Source organism: Mirounga angustirostris, unplaced genomic scaffold (assembly GCF_029215605.1).
Source record: "Mirounga angustirostris isolate CCGP_5_RB_7025 unplaced genomic scaffold, mMirAng1.0.hap1 SCAF_8, whole genome shotgun sequence".
NCBI lineage: Eukaryota > Metazoa > Chordata > Mammalia > Carnivora > Phocidae > Mirounga > Mirounga angustirostris.
In genome coordinates, this window is record NW_026991716.1 from 15602549 (window position 1) to 15616517 (window position 13969).

At 35.6% G+C, this 13969-nt stretch overlaps 1 protein-coding gene across 7 annotated transcripts in view; it reads right to left on the reverse strand.

Annotated features, from left to right (window-relative positions):
• HIVEP1 (HIVEP zinc finger 1) overlaps positions 1 to 13969 on the reverse strand; it is a 142127-nt gene that overhangs the window by 59542 nt on the left and 68616 nt on the right. For 5 of the 7 annotated variants that reach the window (XM_045866369.3, XM_045866370.3, XM_045866371.3 and 2 more), the window contains exon 3: positions 7652 to 7705. The exons of 1 other annotated variant lie outside the window; for it this stretch is intronic. In XM_045866369.3, the coding sequence (XP_045722325.1) occupies positions 7652 to 7705 (54 nt within the window). The remainder of the gene's footprint in view (positions 1 to 7651; positions 7706 to 13969) is intronic. One more of the 7 variants, XM_064597177.1, reaches the window with a different exon arrangement.

Here is a 13969-nt window from a genome sequence, read left to right on the forward strand (position 1 = left end):
ACTTGCTCATGTAAATACATTATTTCCCAGCAATTAATTTATAAACCTAAGGACCACAACTTGTCAAGAGTACATACGTAACTAGTTAGTATTACTATACACTAAAGTAATAAAACTTCATTCCTTTAAAATACTCTGAAGTTTGGACATCTCAATGAAAGAGTACACTGGCCTCTCCTCTGGCAGGGAACTTTCATTTTGTAGATTGTTAATGCCCTTCCAGGTTTATTGCATTTTGATGATGCTAACTAAGTTTTGTGCTAGTGCACAAACTTGCTCCCAGACTATTTTTTAAAAAACTTAATCTTCCCTTAGATTGCATTAATATTGTTATTTTAATTTACTAAAATCAGCCCAGATTTTCCATAATGCCACTTCAATTTTAGTCTTACTCAGGAAGGACTTCATCGCCCCTAATCTAAGAACAAACCCTTCTATTAAGTATGCTTAGCAGAATTTTTAAGGAAGAGTGTCTTTAGCATTCAAGCATAACCTTATTAACATAAAATAGTATCACAAATCAGCCTTCATTTTTAAAAATAGCATTTGTGGTATTTAAAACAGAAAAAACATGGGAGTATTTTTTGTCCTCCTGGCAAACTTACTCCTATTGTTCTCCTGGCAAGCTTTAAAAAAAAAAAAAAAAGATGTTTAGGAAAGTAGGTGAGCCAACTCTAGGATTCTTATTTACATGCTAATTAGAGTTCCACAATCTAGTTTTCTGCTCATTAGTCTGTCACTCTCACTTCAGAATTACGCAGGCTAGTTTTACACAGAAACCTAACTTCCCTCCAGCTTCCCCAGATAACGGGAGGGTAATTCCCGGGCATACATTATGCCTTTGTTAACAAAAGTCCTACTTGTCAAGTGCCTCCTCGGAGCAAGTCTAAAACCACTAGCTATTCAGCAGAGCAGATTCCTTACCATGTTTCTTAAGCCACATAACCTACACAGACATGTGTCTTAGGACCTCATTACTCTCGTATACAGGGTAAAATGGATGATTAACAGAAATTATTGTTTACATAAATCAACTTTCTGGGGGCTGGAGTTTAAAAGGTCAGAGTGATACCACCGCGCTGAAGGAAAGTACTGGCATTACGGGGACGATTTCAGGATTTTGCTGTGAATTACTGTGAAACATTCCAATGCAAGCTGACCTACAATCTCCACCTTTTTCTAGACCCAACTGGCTGAATCCTATTTTTCCTGAGTTATCACAGTGTTTTTAAAGGAGGTGACTGCTATCATAATCTCATCACTCAACGGGTAATTTAGAACAGGACTATCACAGATTCAACTACCACTGGACCACAGCAATCATCCAGTTATAATGCAGGATAATGTTAGAACAGCACAGTCCAAGACAAGGACTTGAAACCTCCTCATACCACTTTCTGCTTGTACTCTCTGGGGGTAATGTTCTTTGACATCTTTCAACTTCAGCTATTTAATCTTTGTAACACGGTAAATTTGGAAAGTGCTGAATTCTGAATTTCTAGCATAAAATCTAGGAGCATTTTTGTAGGACATTCCCTGAAATTTTTGATTACACAGTGTTCAGAAACAGAGCGAACTGTTTTAGAAATACAAACTAGTTTAAAAAAAAGTTAATGTAAGAATGCAATTAAGTGAGAAATCACTAATAAAAACATAAATAAAATCCCCAACAATGTGGGGGAAAAAAAATTCTGTCAAGAGGGTCAAAGAAACAACTGGCATAGAAATTAGTGAAAGCAACAAATATGACATTATGTACAATGTAATAAAGCAATACACAGAAAGTAATGAAATAGCTCAGTGATTCAAGTAGGAAAGAATAAAGACTTAAAATAAATTAGCCCAAATTCCAACTTTAAGAAATTTGATAACAGAATAAACCCAAAGAGGAAAAAATATAATAAAAAGCAAAACTTTTGAAATTAAAAGGACAATACAATATGAAGAAAATCAGAAGTTGGTATAACAATAAGGAAGTGAAACAGATAAGCCTCTGGCAAGACTAATCAAGAAAGAGAAAAAGCACAAATGAACAAAATTAACAATGAAAAAATCCAGTAGCAATGAAAGAGACTAAGAGAATACCACCAATGACTTTTTTGCCAATAAATGTGAATACTTGACAGAATGTATACCACTGTAACAAACGTATGTATCTGATTAGAAAAAAAAAGCTTGAGCAGAACCCTGTTATTATATACACTGATTTGATAATTAAAAATCTACCCTCAATCCCTCTTGAAAGTCAAAATATATAATAAGACCTTCCTATAAAGCTATCATTCCAATATTAATCACATCCATGGGAAGCAGGAGGACAGTTCTCAATCTCCTCTGTTAAGCTAGTATAATTCTGAGACAAATCAGGCAAGGAAAATTATAAGAAAATAAAACCACTGTCTCTTGAACATGGATACAGAATTCTTCAACAAATATTAACAAATTAAATCTAGCAGTGTGTTTAAAAAGACAAACATCAAGACTAAATTGGTTTTATTTTAAGAATGCAAGTGAAGTTTAAACACTAGAAGGAGAGGAGGAAGACCAGAAGATCAGCTCTATATATGAAGAAAAACATTTGATCAAAAAAAGAGCCACTTATGATTCTTTTAAAAATCTCAATAAAAGATAACTTCCTTAAGCTATTAAAAAAAAAAAAAAAAAATGACCCCAGCCTCCCAAAAAAAGACTTCAAACATTTTAATGGTGAAATATTAGAAGCATTCCCTTTAAAATCAAGAAGAAGTCAAGGATGCCAACACTACCATTCTTTTGATATTTTACTGAGCCAACTGGGTAAAACAACAAAATAAATAAAGGAACAATGATTTAAAAAAGAAAGAAACAAAACTTTCATTCCTTCCAGCTGATATGACTGTTTACAAGAAAATCTAAAGCATCTGCAGACAAATTTTCAGAATGAATGATTTAGCCAAGTGGCTGGATACAAGATGAATATACAAAAAAATACATTGCATTTCTATTTGTCAACAAGAACTAGAAAACAATTGCACATATATATACATTACAATCAATGAAGTAAGCAAAAAATTAACATTCCAACAAATAAATTCAATAAAATAAATACAAGACCCATATGGAAAAAATAAGACATTAAAGAAAACACATGTATCAAAAATATGCTGTTTTTATAGAAAGCAAGCCTGAAAATTGTGACAACAGTCAGTTTGCCCCAAATTCAATGTAATCCCAAACAAGGTCCCGACATAGTCTCTTAAAGGTTGATTCTAAAATTTAAATGGATGAGCAAAAAACAAGACATAGTCAAAATACTTCAGGAATTTGCCCTACTATACTGTATATTAAAACATAAAGTCGGGCGCCTGGGTGGCTCAGTTGGTTAAGCAACTGCCTTCGGCTCAGGTCATGATCTTGGAGTCCCTGGATCGAGTCCCGCATTGGGCTCCCTGCTCGGCAGGGAGTCTGCTTCTCCCTCTGACCCTCCCCCCTCTCATGTGTTCTCTCTCATTCTCTCTCTCTCAAATAAATAAATAAAATCTTAAAAAAAAAAAAAACATAAAGTGAAGTAATTAATACACTGTGATATTAACCCACGGATACATAAACAGAACAGAACAGAGAGCCAAGAAACAAACCCATACATATAAGGAAAATTAGTATGAAACAGAGAGTAAAGGGAAATCCACTCAATACACGTTCAGGGACCGGGGACCTGGATGGTTCAGTCGGTCAAGCGTCTGCCTTCGGATCAGGTCATGATGCCAGGGTCCTGGGATCGAGCCCCACGTCAGGCTCCCTGCTCAGCGGGAGCCTGCTTCTCCCTCTCCTCCCCGCCTATGATCTCTGTCGCTATCTCTGTCACTATCTCTCTCAAATAAATAAAATAAATAAATACATGTGCAGGGACAAAAAAACAAAAAACAAAACAAAAAGAATCCCCACAAAACTGGAACCCTGATACTATATTTTTAAAAAAAATCAACTCCAGATGGATTTTTTTTTAATCTGAATGTGAAAGGCTTTTTTAAGAAGAAAATAGAGAAAAAAATATGCATGACCTTGTGCTAGGGAAGAATAAAAGACAAGCAAATAAGTTTAAAAATCCCCAAAACAAAAAAATACTAATCATAAAAGAAAAAAGCCTAATAGTTTGGTAATATTAAAATCAAGAGCTTCTGTTTACTAAAAGGCACTTTAAGTAAAGTAAAAAATTAAGCCCAAAACTAAAGCACATAACACGAATAAAGGACTGTTATCTAAGATATATTAAGAAAAAAACAAAGATTTTAAAAATGCGTAAGAGATACTAATAAGCATTTCAAGAAGGTGGAATACAAATGAAGACATGTTTAATGTTACTACTAATTAGGGAAAAATAAATCGAGAGCAGGACAAAATACTATTTTTTACCCAACTAGAAAAAATAAAAGGGCTGACAATTCCAAGCACAAAATGAATTCTTAGACACTATTATACCCTATTATATGCCCTGGAACACTCACAGATGTGCACTAGGATATTAGAATATTCACAGTCGCACTGTTTGTGACAGCAAAAAGGTAGAAATAACTCAAATCCATCAACAAGAGAATGGAGGCACATATTGTTTCACAGAATAAAACATTACAGCAATAAAAAGAAACAGCTACATGCAACAACATGTATACGCTTTAGAAACAATGTTGAGTGAAAAAGCTGTTAAAAGTATACAATATAATTTTATTTTTAAAGCTCAAACTCAGGCAAAACTAAAAAGTATTATTATTTTCACGAAGCATTAACACAATGAACACAAAGTTGAGGAGGTAAATACCTCAACAGAGCAGACAGTGGGATGAAACAGAGCCTAGCATGCAGGTTGATATTGACAATGCGCCAGTTCTTACTTACACCGGGTAGTGGAATCAAAGAGCACGATGTTATTTTTATGCTATATAATATGTCACATCTATTAATGTATAGGTATCAAATATTGTATGATAAAAATTTTAAACTATTAAAATTAAAACTTAGACAAAGAAAGCACATGAAAGCTCTCCTGAGAAACCGATCTATTTATATCTCCCAAGTTTATTTTATAACATACTCCAATTCTCGCATCTGTGACATTCACTATTTATTTTATTTAAATCCGTGCAATAATTTTAGGAATAGTGTCAAATACAATGGCTGCTAAGAACAAGTAAAGAGCACTGTAAGGAAGAATATAATGACATTATGGAGAATTATGTGAATGTTACATGTTCTCTTTATCCCCAAACCGATTAAAATCAAAATAAATCAAAGTCATCTAATTTTCATTCACATGCAGAAAGAATAAAAGAAATACATTAACATAATTTAGTATCCTTCTTTATTTTATTGGTGTGTATTGGGGCAAGTCACTTTCTTTGCCACCATATAAAACAGATTAATCCTTACTTAAAATGTTAGAACTAACAATACAAATCTATCAACGAGCAAGGTTTATTTTTAAAAATTTTTTTTGTAAGGGCCTGCCATTAACGTAGATGCTTCTGAAGATAAATAAGTTACTTGTCCTAATAGTAAAAATAAAGGAAAAGGGAGAAAGATCCACAGATAAGTTAAGGACTACACTATCTTCTGTGGAAGCAAAGCCTCAGAACCATGAGCACTGTAGAAAAATAACCAGATGTAGAAGAAAAAGTCAAACTTTCAAGGGGAAAAAAACAAAAGCATCTTGAAAGAATAGTAAAAAAGTGATCTGTCCTAGGTGACTAGTCTTAATAAAAATAATGAACAAGAAATTTTTAAAGTACATTATTTGAAGAAATGAATTTCCTTGAATAAAACAGGCAGCTCAGCAAAGATTTGAGAAATCTTAACACTTTTATTACTCAAAGGTTTTATCTCATATTGTTAAAGACAAACTGATATTATTCCTTAATTATATTTGAGGGAAAAGCTGTTTTATTTTTAATTTGCCCAGAATGTGTACGTAAAAATGAAAGCCAAGTGGTAATTCTAGGCAGTGAATTGCACAGAACAATGCTCACTTGGTATTCATCCTAGGTCTTAAATAAATGTAGCCTGCCAAATGTAGCCCACTAGATTTTTCTGAACCTCATTATCCAATTTCTTTTTCTAGAACCTTTGTTTCATTTCCTCCTTCCTATCAGGCCTTTAGTTCACTGTTCTTAAAACTCTGCCACTGGAGTGAGAAAGAAGGAAAAGGAAAACAAGCACACATTTATTTTTCTACCTGAAGCAGCTCTAAACCATTACTGGACGTAAACGATCTCTGACAGCCTGCGTGTCTTAAATGCCGTCTGTCTACAGCGTTGGGGGAAGGGATCTTTAGTCAACCACTGGAAGGGACAGCATGGCTACAGCAACTTCTCTGTTCTTTCTAGACTTTTTAGCAAGAATGTCATTAACTATGCTTATTTGTTATGGACCTTCCAGATTGCAGGGAAGAAGGGAGTGGGAGAAAAGGAAAACGGAGAAGAGAGACACTTCAAGGTTGCTGCACATCACAACCTAACTATTCAAACCAACCCCAAACCATCTTGAAGGTTCATAGGTTGGCCCAAGGGATGGAGAACCTGCATAGCCAGAAATATTTCTACTAAAGACACCTAGCTAGCTAGGAACCTAACCAGATTAAAAAAAAAAAAAGAAGAAGAAGAAGAAGAAGATTTAAGGAGGACAAGGAAATAATAAATCATGAAATATAAATGCTACAAAGGGAGATTTAATTATGTCTTTTTAATCAAGTTTTCTCATTAACATATAGGGTTAGAACACTATCCACCTCACACTGTTTTCCCCTCTGCACTGGCTGGTTTATAGTGAATGTATTTTTTCCTGTTACCTGGAAAAGTAACCAGTGTGTTTTCTATGATGACAATCAATTTTTGCCTTTAAACTTTTTATTTTTTATACAAAATAATAACCATTATAACTAATAAAAAACACAAAGCCATATAAATAAAAGTTAATCTTCCTCAGCCCCTTCTTCCACCATTATATATTTGTGCATAGTCCTTGCAAACTTTGTCCAACCCTGTATAATCATATGTACGAGTATGCGTGTAAATATGTATGTGTTCATGTGTATACCTTTGTCATTTGATTGAACAAAGAAATTGAGATATTTTATAAGCTATAGCACAATTTCACTTTCCTCACTCAGCAACAAATCATCACCATCAAATGAAATAACATTTCTTAAAAAGGTATATAATGTATCCGAAAATATGAATGTATTACAATTTATTCAACTATTTTCCCACGGACTAGCATTCATATTATTTTGTCTTAGGCTTTTGTCATTACAAAAAAATACTGCATCACAAGAACACGCATAGGCACATATATGTGTAAACAGCCATCATTAGTCATTATATTTGTACTTTTTTTGCTGTGGGACGGTCTCATAAACAGGACTTTCAAAAGACCTGCAACAATCTTTCAGAATCCTACCAGCAATAGATAAATACATGGCAAACAGTTACAGAACATGCTACATAGCTAAAGCATTTCATAAAGCAGAGCCCGTATACTTTCAGGCATCAGTTAGTCTAAGGTGATTTTTAATTTTGTGATATGTTTACATTGATAGATTTAGTAAGGCTGTGATTATAAGGTAGCTGTATAGGAATCACTGTTAAGAATACAGTCTGTATTACAGTTGAGTTTAATTTACCTTTTTTTGACACTTCTGCCCCATTAAGTTCTTTTTGTGCTTCTTCAATTTTGTCTAAGAAAAACAAAGAAATTTTACAAATCAATTCATCATACACAAATCAGAACACAGAAAAACAAACATGCTACTTATACATGGTGACTGATACATGATAATAAATATTTATTGAATGAATTATTTGTGAAATAAATATGTGTAAACTGTCAGAATAATGATAGATTTATTCCCTCATTTTAAAACTGAATTTCTTCTTTCAATCATGTCTTGGTCACAAGGACCACTTCCACTTAATGTTTCCATAATGCAAATAATGAGTGCATTTCAAAACTGAACTATCATTAAAAAATGTCTAGGTGCCTAAAAGTACCTAAAAATAAAACTTTCCTTATGAAGACATACAAATGCCCAACAAGGATTTTATTAGAGAGATATAACAAATGCCCACTGGCTTAGAAACAAGTCTAATCCAAGTTCACAGATGGCCTGAGACCTATGCCAAACATGGAAGAACCGGGAAATAAATGAAATGAGGAGCCGAAGAGTAGCTTTAATTAATACCTACCCGTCTTGCCAAGCCTTGGTAACAGGATGGTCATTTATGAAGTGTGAGGGTAGCGAACTGCATTAAAGAGATCTTATGTTCAAAGTACGGACCACAGAACTGTTACACAGGATCCAGTTCTGAAGGAGCAGGTGTAACCCAGAAGTGACACCGAACAAGGCCCTGAGAGGCTTCCGGGAGCGGATGGGAGAGGGAGCCAAATGGGGGCCCCGAGCCGATAGCTCTTAGATCTGAAACTCTGAGCACCACTGGATCGTGTAAAAGCAGCACGTGTTCTACCTTGGCTAACAATTAAATTTTATAAGAATACACCTTATTTGATGATCATGACAACAACTAGTTCCAAGTTTAATACAGGGGTCTAAGTGCTCATGATAATGGCAGAAGCTACAAAATTCCCAGGGAACTATTTTGTACTGAAATGAATACACAACCAATAATTATGTAATGTTATAGTTAGTCCATGGAAGTACCATTTAAAAGCTTTCAAAATATTGGTACTTGAGTCATTTATGCCTTCGGGGATCCACCCCCAGTCCCTAAAATGGTTTCCAAAGCTACCCCTAGCACCACCACTGGCCACAGATGAACCTCCGAAATGCATCCTTTTCCAAACAATAAAAGATGCAGATCCCACCACAGGCCCTCTGAACCCTGGTCCACCTGCTGCTTCTCCCGTCAACCTTGCCGGGAAAGCCAGAAACTCAAGAGAACCTCCAATTTACTGACCAAACTTCTTTTAATTGCATATTGACCCACCCTGCCTACAAAATAAAGGCAGAGTGGGAGGAGCAGAATAAAGGAGACAAGCTAGTCTGAAATATTAGATGCTATCAGCGTTGGTCAAAAATAAGTAAGTTTTTATCCTGACAAATATATCCCCACAGTAATGTCCTATTTCTTTGCTGCTAATTCTCAGATCCAGAATGAGACGTATGAGTAGAGATAACCCGTAGAAATATTACAATTTTTCTTATTTATAAATTTTAATCACTTCTCATGAAATGACAACTGAAACTGGAAACTGTCCTAAAAAAAAAAAAACCCAAAATAAACAAAAAACCTCTTATTAAATGTAAAAGTGGATCCTGCCTCAGCAGTAATTTTACTTCAAAGAGAAAAATACCAAATGCAAGGGTGAAATCTACAATAACATAAATAACAAAAGGGCAAGGGCCACTTTTTTTAAAAAATAAAATATACTAACTACACTGTAGACCTGCAAAAATATAAAGAAACAAATCATATAATTTAAATCTACAGCTCTTGAGACACATAAAAAGGAAAAAACACTGTTAGTTCTATGCCAGCAGTTCATCCAAACTCAAGAATCATAAATAATATATATGTATTCTATATATTCACAGTAGTAATGACTGTGTTTAAGATTTATGCATGCATAATTTGGCATTATATAATAAAACAACTGTTTATTAATAGAATCAATTGTGGCTCAAAGCAACAAAAACTCATGATGTAACATATATTTAAAGAACAGTTACTATTCAGTATATGGAGGTTGGGCTACCTTCTGTTTGCACGTTAACCAAACAAATTCTTACAAAAACGACCTCAATTTACATGGGATCACAAAACACTACTCTTTGTTCTTAAATTTTCAATTGAGTTGCCTTTTTCTCTTCATAATAACAGTGTATAAATCAGCAGATGTAGGACATCTATGTAAGGGATAAGCATCTACTTAAATGCTTTTACCTAAGGCTCCAGTTCAATAGGTAAATACAATTTTCATGTACAGGGCTTCTAACAGCCAATTTTCAAAGCTTTTGCTTCAATTTTTAGGAAAAAAAAAGTCCTGTTTATATTTAACCTATGCTCTATGATTCTCCTGGTAAAACATGGTGTTTCGAAGACACTCCAAAATCACAGAGAAAGTGGTCATACATTGTACGTACTTAATTGGTTCAGACAAAGCAATTTACTGGTATTTAAAGCAATATTTATCATTTTTTTCACTATGACTTAGAGTAATGAATATATTTTTACATTCCAACCAATTATACATGTGTGCTATTATGTGTATACGTAATTCAGAAACAAACTTACCCACACTCCATCCCCTATCTTTTCCTATTAAAAATGAAAAATGCGGCCTTGCCCAGCCAGCTACATTGATTTTACGACCCACTGCTGGATTCTGAACCAGATATAAGCAGCAGTTACCTACACATCTTTTTTACCTTTTATTTTTTTACCCTTTTCCCTTTACCAAGGCTAACACTTCCCTGCAATAATACAGGATCTCATTATTTTAAGCCTTGGCTTGGGGGGCTGGGGCTGTTGTTTAGAATAGGATCTCAGATTCGGAGCCATCTCTGTCACCCCCTCCCCAGTGTCACTTTTATCTGAGGTAACAATCTCAGAGAACTACACATTCAGAAATAAACTACAGTTTCTCTGTTGCTGTTGTTTAAAGATAAAAATAGATACGCCCACACCATGTTGGTAAATCTAAAGTGAGTAATGCATTCTTATGTAATGAGTTCCTACTGTATTTCAGATGGAATTCTAATTAATTCAATTTTTACTCAATGTACTTGGAGGACCTATCACCTGGAAAAGGCAACATGAATGGCTCCATAATCTTTTTTAAGATCCAGAGGGGCCTGTGGCTGGAAGAGTAACAGACCAGGAGAAGGGAGAGGGTACTTACTAATCATGTAAGTCATATCTTGGTTCTGCAACTATTAAAAATTTACAACTTTTTATAGATTTTCTTCTCCATAAAGCACAGAAACCGTTTGTTAATGGTAAAGGCTATGAACAATCTTGTACAACAGCTTCCACATTTAAAAACTTTTGTTTGTAAAAAAAATAAAAACTTTTGTTTGTATAAGAAAATGATGCAAAAATATTCTATCATCTATAAATAATTTTAAAAAGTCTCTTTCTTTGTGAAATGTAATCTGAAACCACTGAGCAAAAAAACAAAAACAAAAACCATGTCCTAGAGCCCTTAAGAAACAACCCTTCTTTTAGGGCTCTGGGAAGAAGACTGAATGATTAAAAACAAATCATTAATAACCATAAAGCACTCTTCAAATACAGGTTCATGGTTAAGTTCCTGCTCTCTGGCCGTGTCTACCCTACAGTGAAGTGTGGGGTTCTCCCTCTGCACCACTCCTCAAGAGCCTCGGGATGCAAGACAGCACAGCTCTGGGGACCAACCCACAGAATCCTTAGAATTTGATTCAACCAAAGTTGTGTATTTATTGTGCTGAATGTCTACCCTGGGTCAGGTACAACAGGAGGCACTAGAGATGGGAAAACAAAACAAAACAGAATGGCTTTCCTGGAGGGGGGCTCACAGATTATCCTTTCAGTGATCATTTCAGTATCAATTTCAAGGTAAACATGAAGTCTGAATTCCACCATGTGGCTAACAAGGTCTTCAGCCTCCCTCCTATCCCCACTCCCGCTTTCTTTCCTGCTTCAGCCCCACCTCCTGCAGGCTCCATCAGATCCCACCCTGTCCCTTCTCCTGGTGGCATCCTTTCAAGATTCGCCTCCTCCGGGAAACCTTCTCTTAACACCCTTACTCACAGCCTATCGCTCCCTTCTCTGTGCCACCACCAAAAACCTTGCATGTGGAACCCCGTGTCCCTGTGGCAACACAGCTCGTGATCACTAGTCATAAGGACACTAAGATGGACCTGCGTGATTTGCTGTTTGGATCAATGCTGACAATAACCTGCCAAGACATGGAAGCATCGGTGCATTCTGAAAAGAGGAGGATACCTGTACACAGATTTAAAATTGGCACTGGGTGGTTCCACTTAAAAACCGAGCATGTTATCTTCTTTCACATTACAAATGATTTCAACATGTGGGAAGCCATATGGGTACCCTGAAAATACTTGAATCAACTATTTATTACTCCATTCAATCAATGACAAGTGATGTCGGCCTTAATTTTACGAGCTCGTCCTTCTCTCCTGCTTTTCGGATCGGCACCTGTGACCCCTGCTCTAAAACCACAGACTCTCCCTCTCCACTGAGCCCTAACAGCACAAAGCCGAAAGGCTAAGAGTACAATTTTATGAAGTAGATCCTAATGAACTGTAAAAGGCACCTCTATTTACTGAAAGAGATACCATCTGATTGAAAAAGGATCACCATATGTGACTGTACTATTTTTACTACTAAATAAGCATAACTCCTACGTCCTCTCATTACCCATCAGCACAAGCTCCTTACTCTTACTGTTAGCTGCTCGAGCTATTTCAGTAAGACTAAATATATGACAATGACGTAATGTTAAAAACGCATCCAATACCCATAACCATTTATACGCGCTCTTTTAAATGGAAATTATCCCGGTGTTAACTACTGAATCAGCTAAGTAAGCCTACATTTATGTGCCATACATCTTCGTACCTCTGGACTTCTGTCTTCCAGGAAGATGACACTGTACAATAATGCTGAAAATGATAATCCAGACTAGAATAGTTCAAATTGGAAAATACTATCTGAGGTAAACAGGAAAAAAAAAAAAATCAGAGACTCAACTCTGTGCTAATGAATGTGAAAATTCTGATTAATTAGTAAAAAGTTCCAGAAGAAAATAAAATTACTCAACTTGATCCAGGAAGAGGAAAACTACACTGGCGTAATAACTATGGATAAAATTAAGAAAGTTACCAGAAAATAACATAGAATTACTTACTTACTTACTTATTTATTTATTTATTTAGAGAGAGGAGTCAGGGGAGGTAGGGAGAGGGAGAGAATCCCAATCAGGTTCCATGCTCAGGGTGGAGCCCAATGTGAGGCTCGGGGCTCGATCTCACAACCCTGAGATCGTGACCTGAGTGGAAATCAAGAGTCGGGCGCTAAACCTACTGAACCACCCACGTGCCCCTAGAATTACTTTTAAAGGTTCTAGGCGTAGATGGTTTTGTGATCAAATTCTTTCTGATTCTGAAGAGTAAAGCATTTCCTAAACTGTTTCAGAGCATAGGATAACACAAAAGCTGTTCTAAGTCATCTTATAAAGCTGATAGGTCCCTGATATCAAAATGTGACCAAATGGGCAGAAAAATCAATACCACACGCAAGGCAAGTTCCATGTGTGAATACTGATTTAACAATCTATGTCAAGAAGTACAGGGGCGCCTGGCTGGCTCAGTTGGTAGAGCATGTGGCTCTTGATCTTGGGGTCATAAATTCCAAGCCCCACATCAGGCATAGAGATTACTTAAAAATAAAAATAATAATAAATTTTTTTTTTTTTAAAAGAAGTATATTCAAAGTCTGGAAAGCCACATTCAAGTAGGGTATAAAATAAGTATGCAAAGGTACTTCAATATTAGGAAGCATGTTGTTCTAATTTATAACAGCAACAGGACAAAGGAGAAGGAAAAAGGAAATTTAAAAAATGTACAGAATGTACTTGATTAAATCACATCTCCTTTTTTTAAAGATTTTATTTATTTATTTGACAGAGAGAGAAAGAGCACGCACAAGCAGGGGCAGAAGCAGAGGGAGAGGGAAGCAGACTCCCCGCTGGGAAGGGAGCCTGACATGGGGCTCGATCCCAGGACCCCGGGATCATGACCTGAGCTGAGGCAGACACTTAACCGACAGAGCCACCCAGGCGCCCCTAAATCACATCTGTTGTTAGTTTAAGAACAAAACAAAAAAACAACAAATAAAAAATCCTCAACAATAAATAGAAATAGTATAGACTTCACCATATTAGCCAAGTATTATTCTAATGAACACCCTAAAACAAA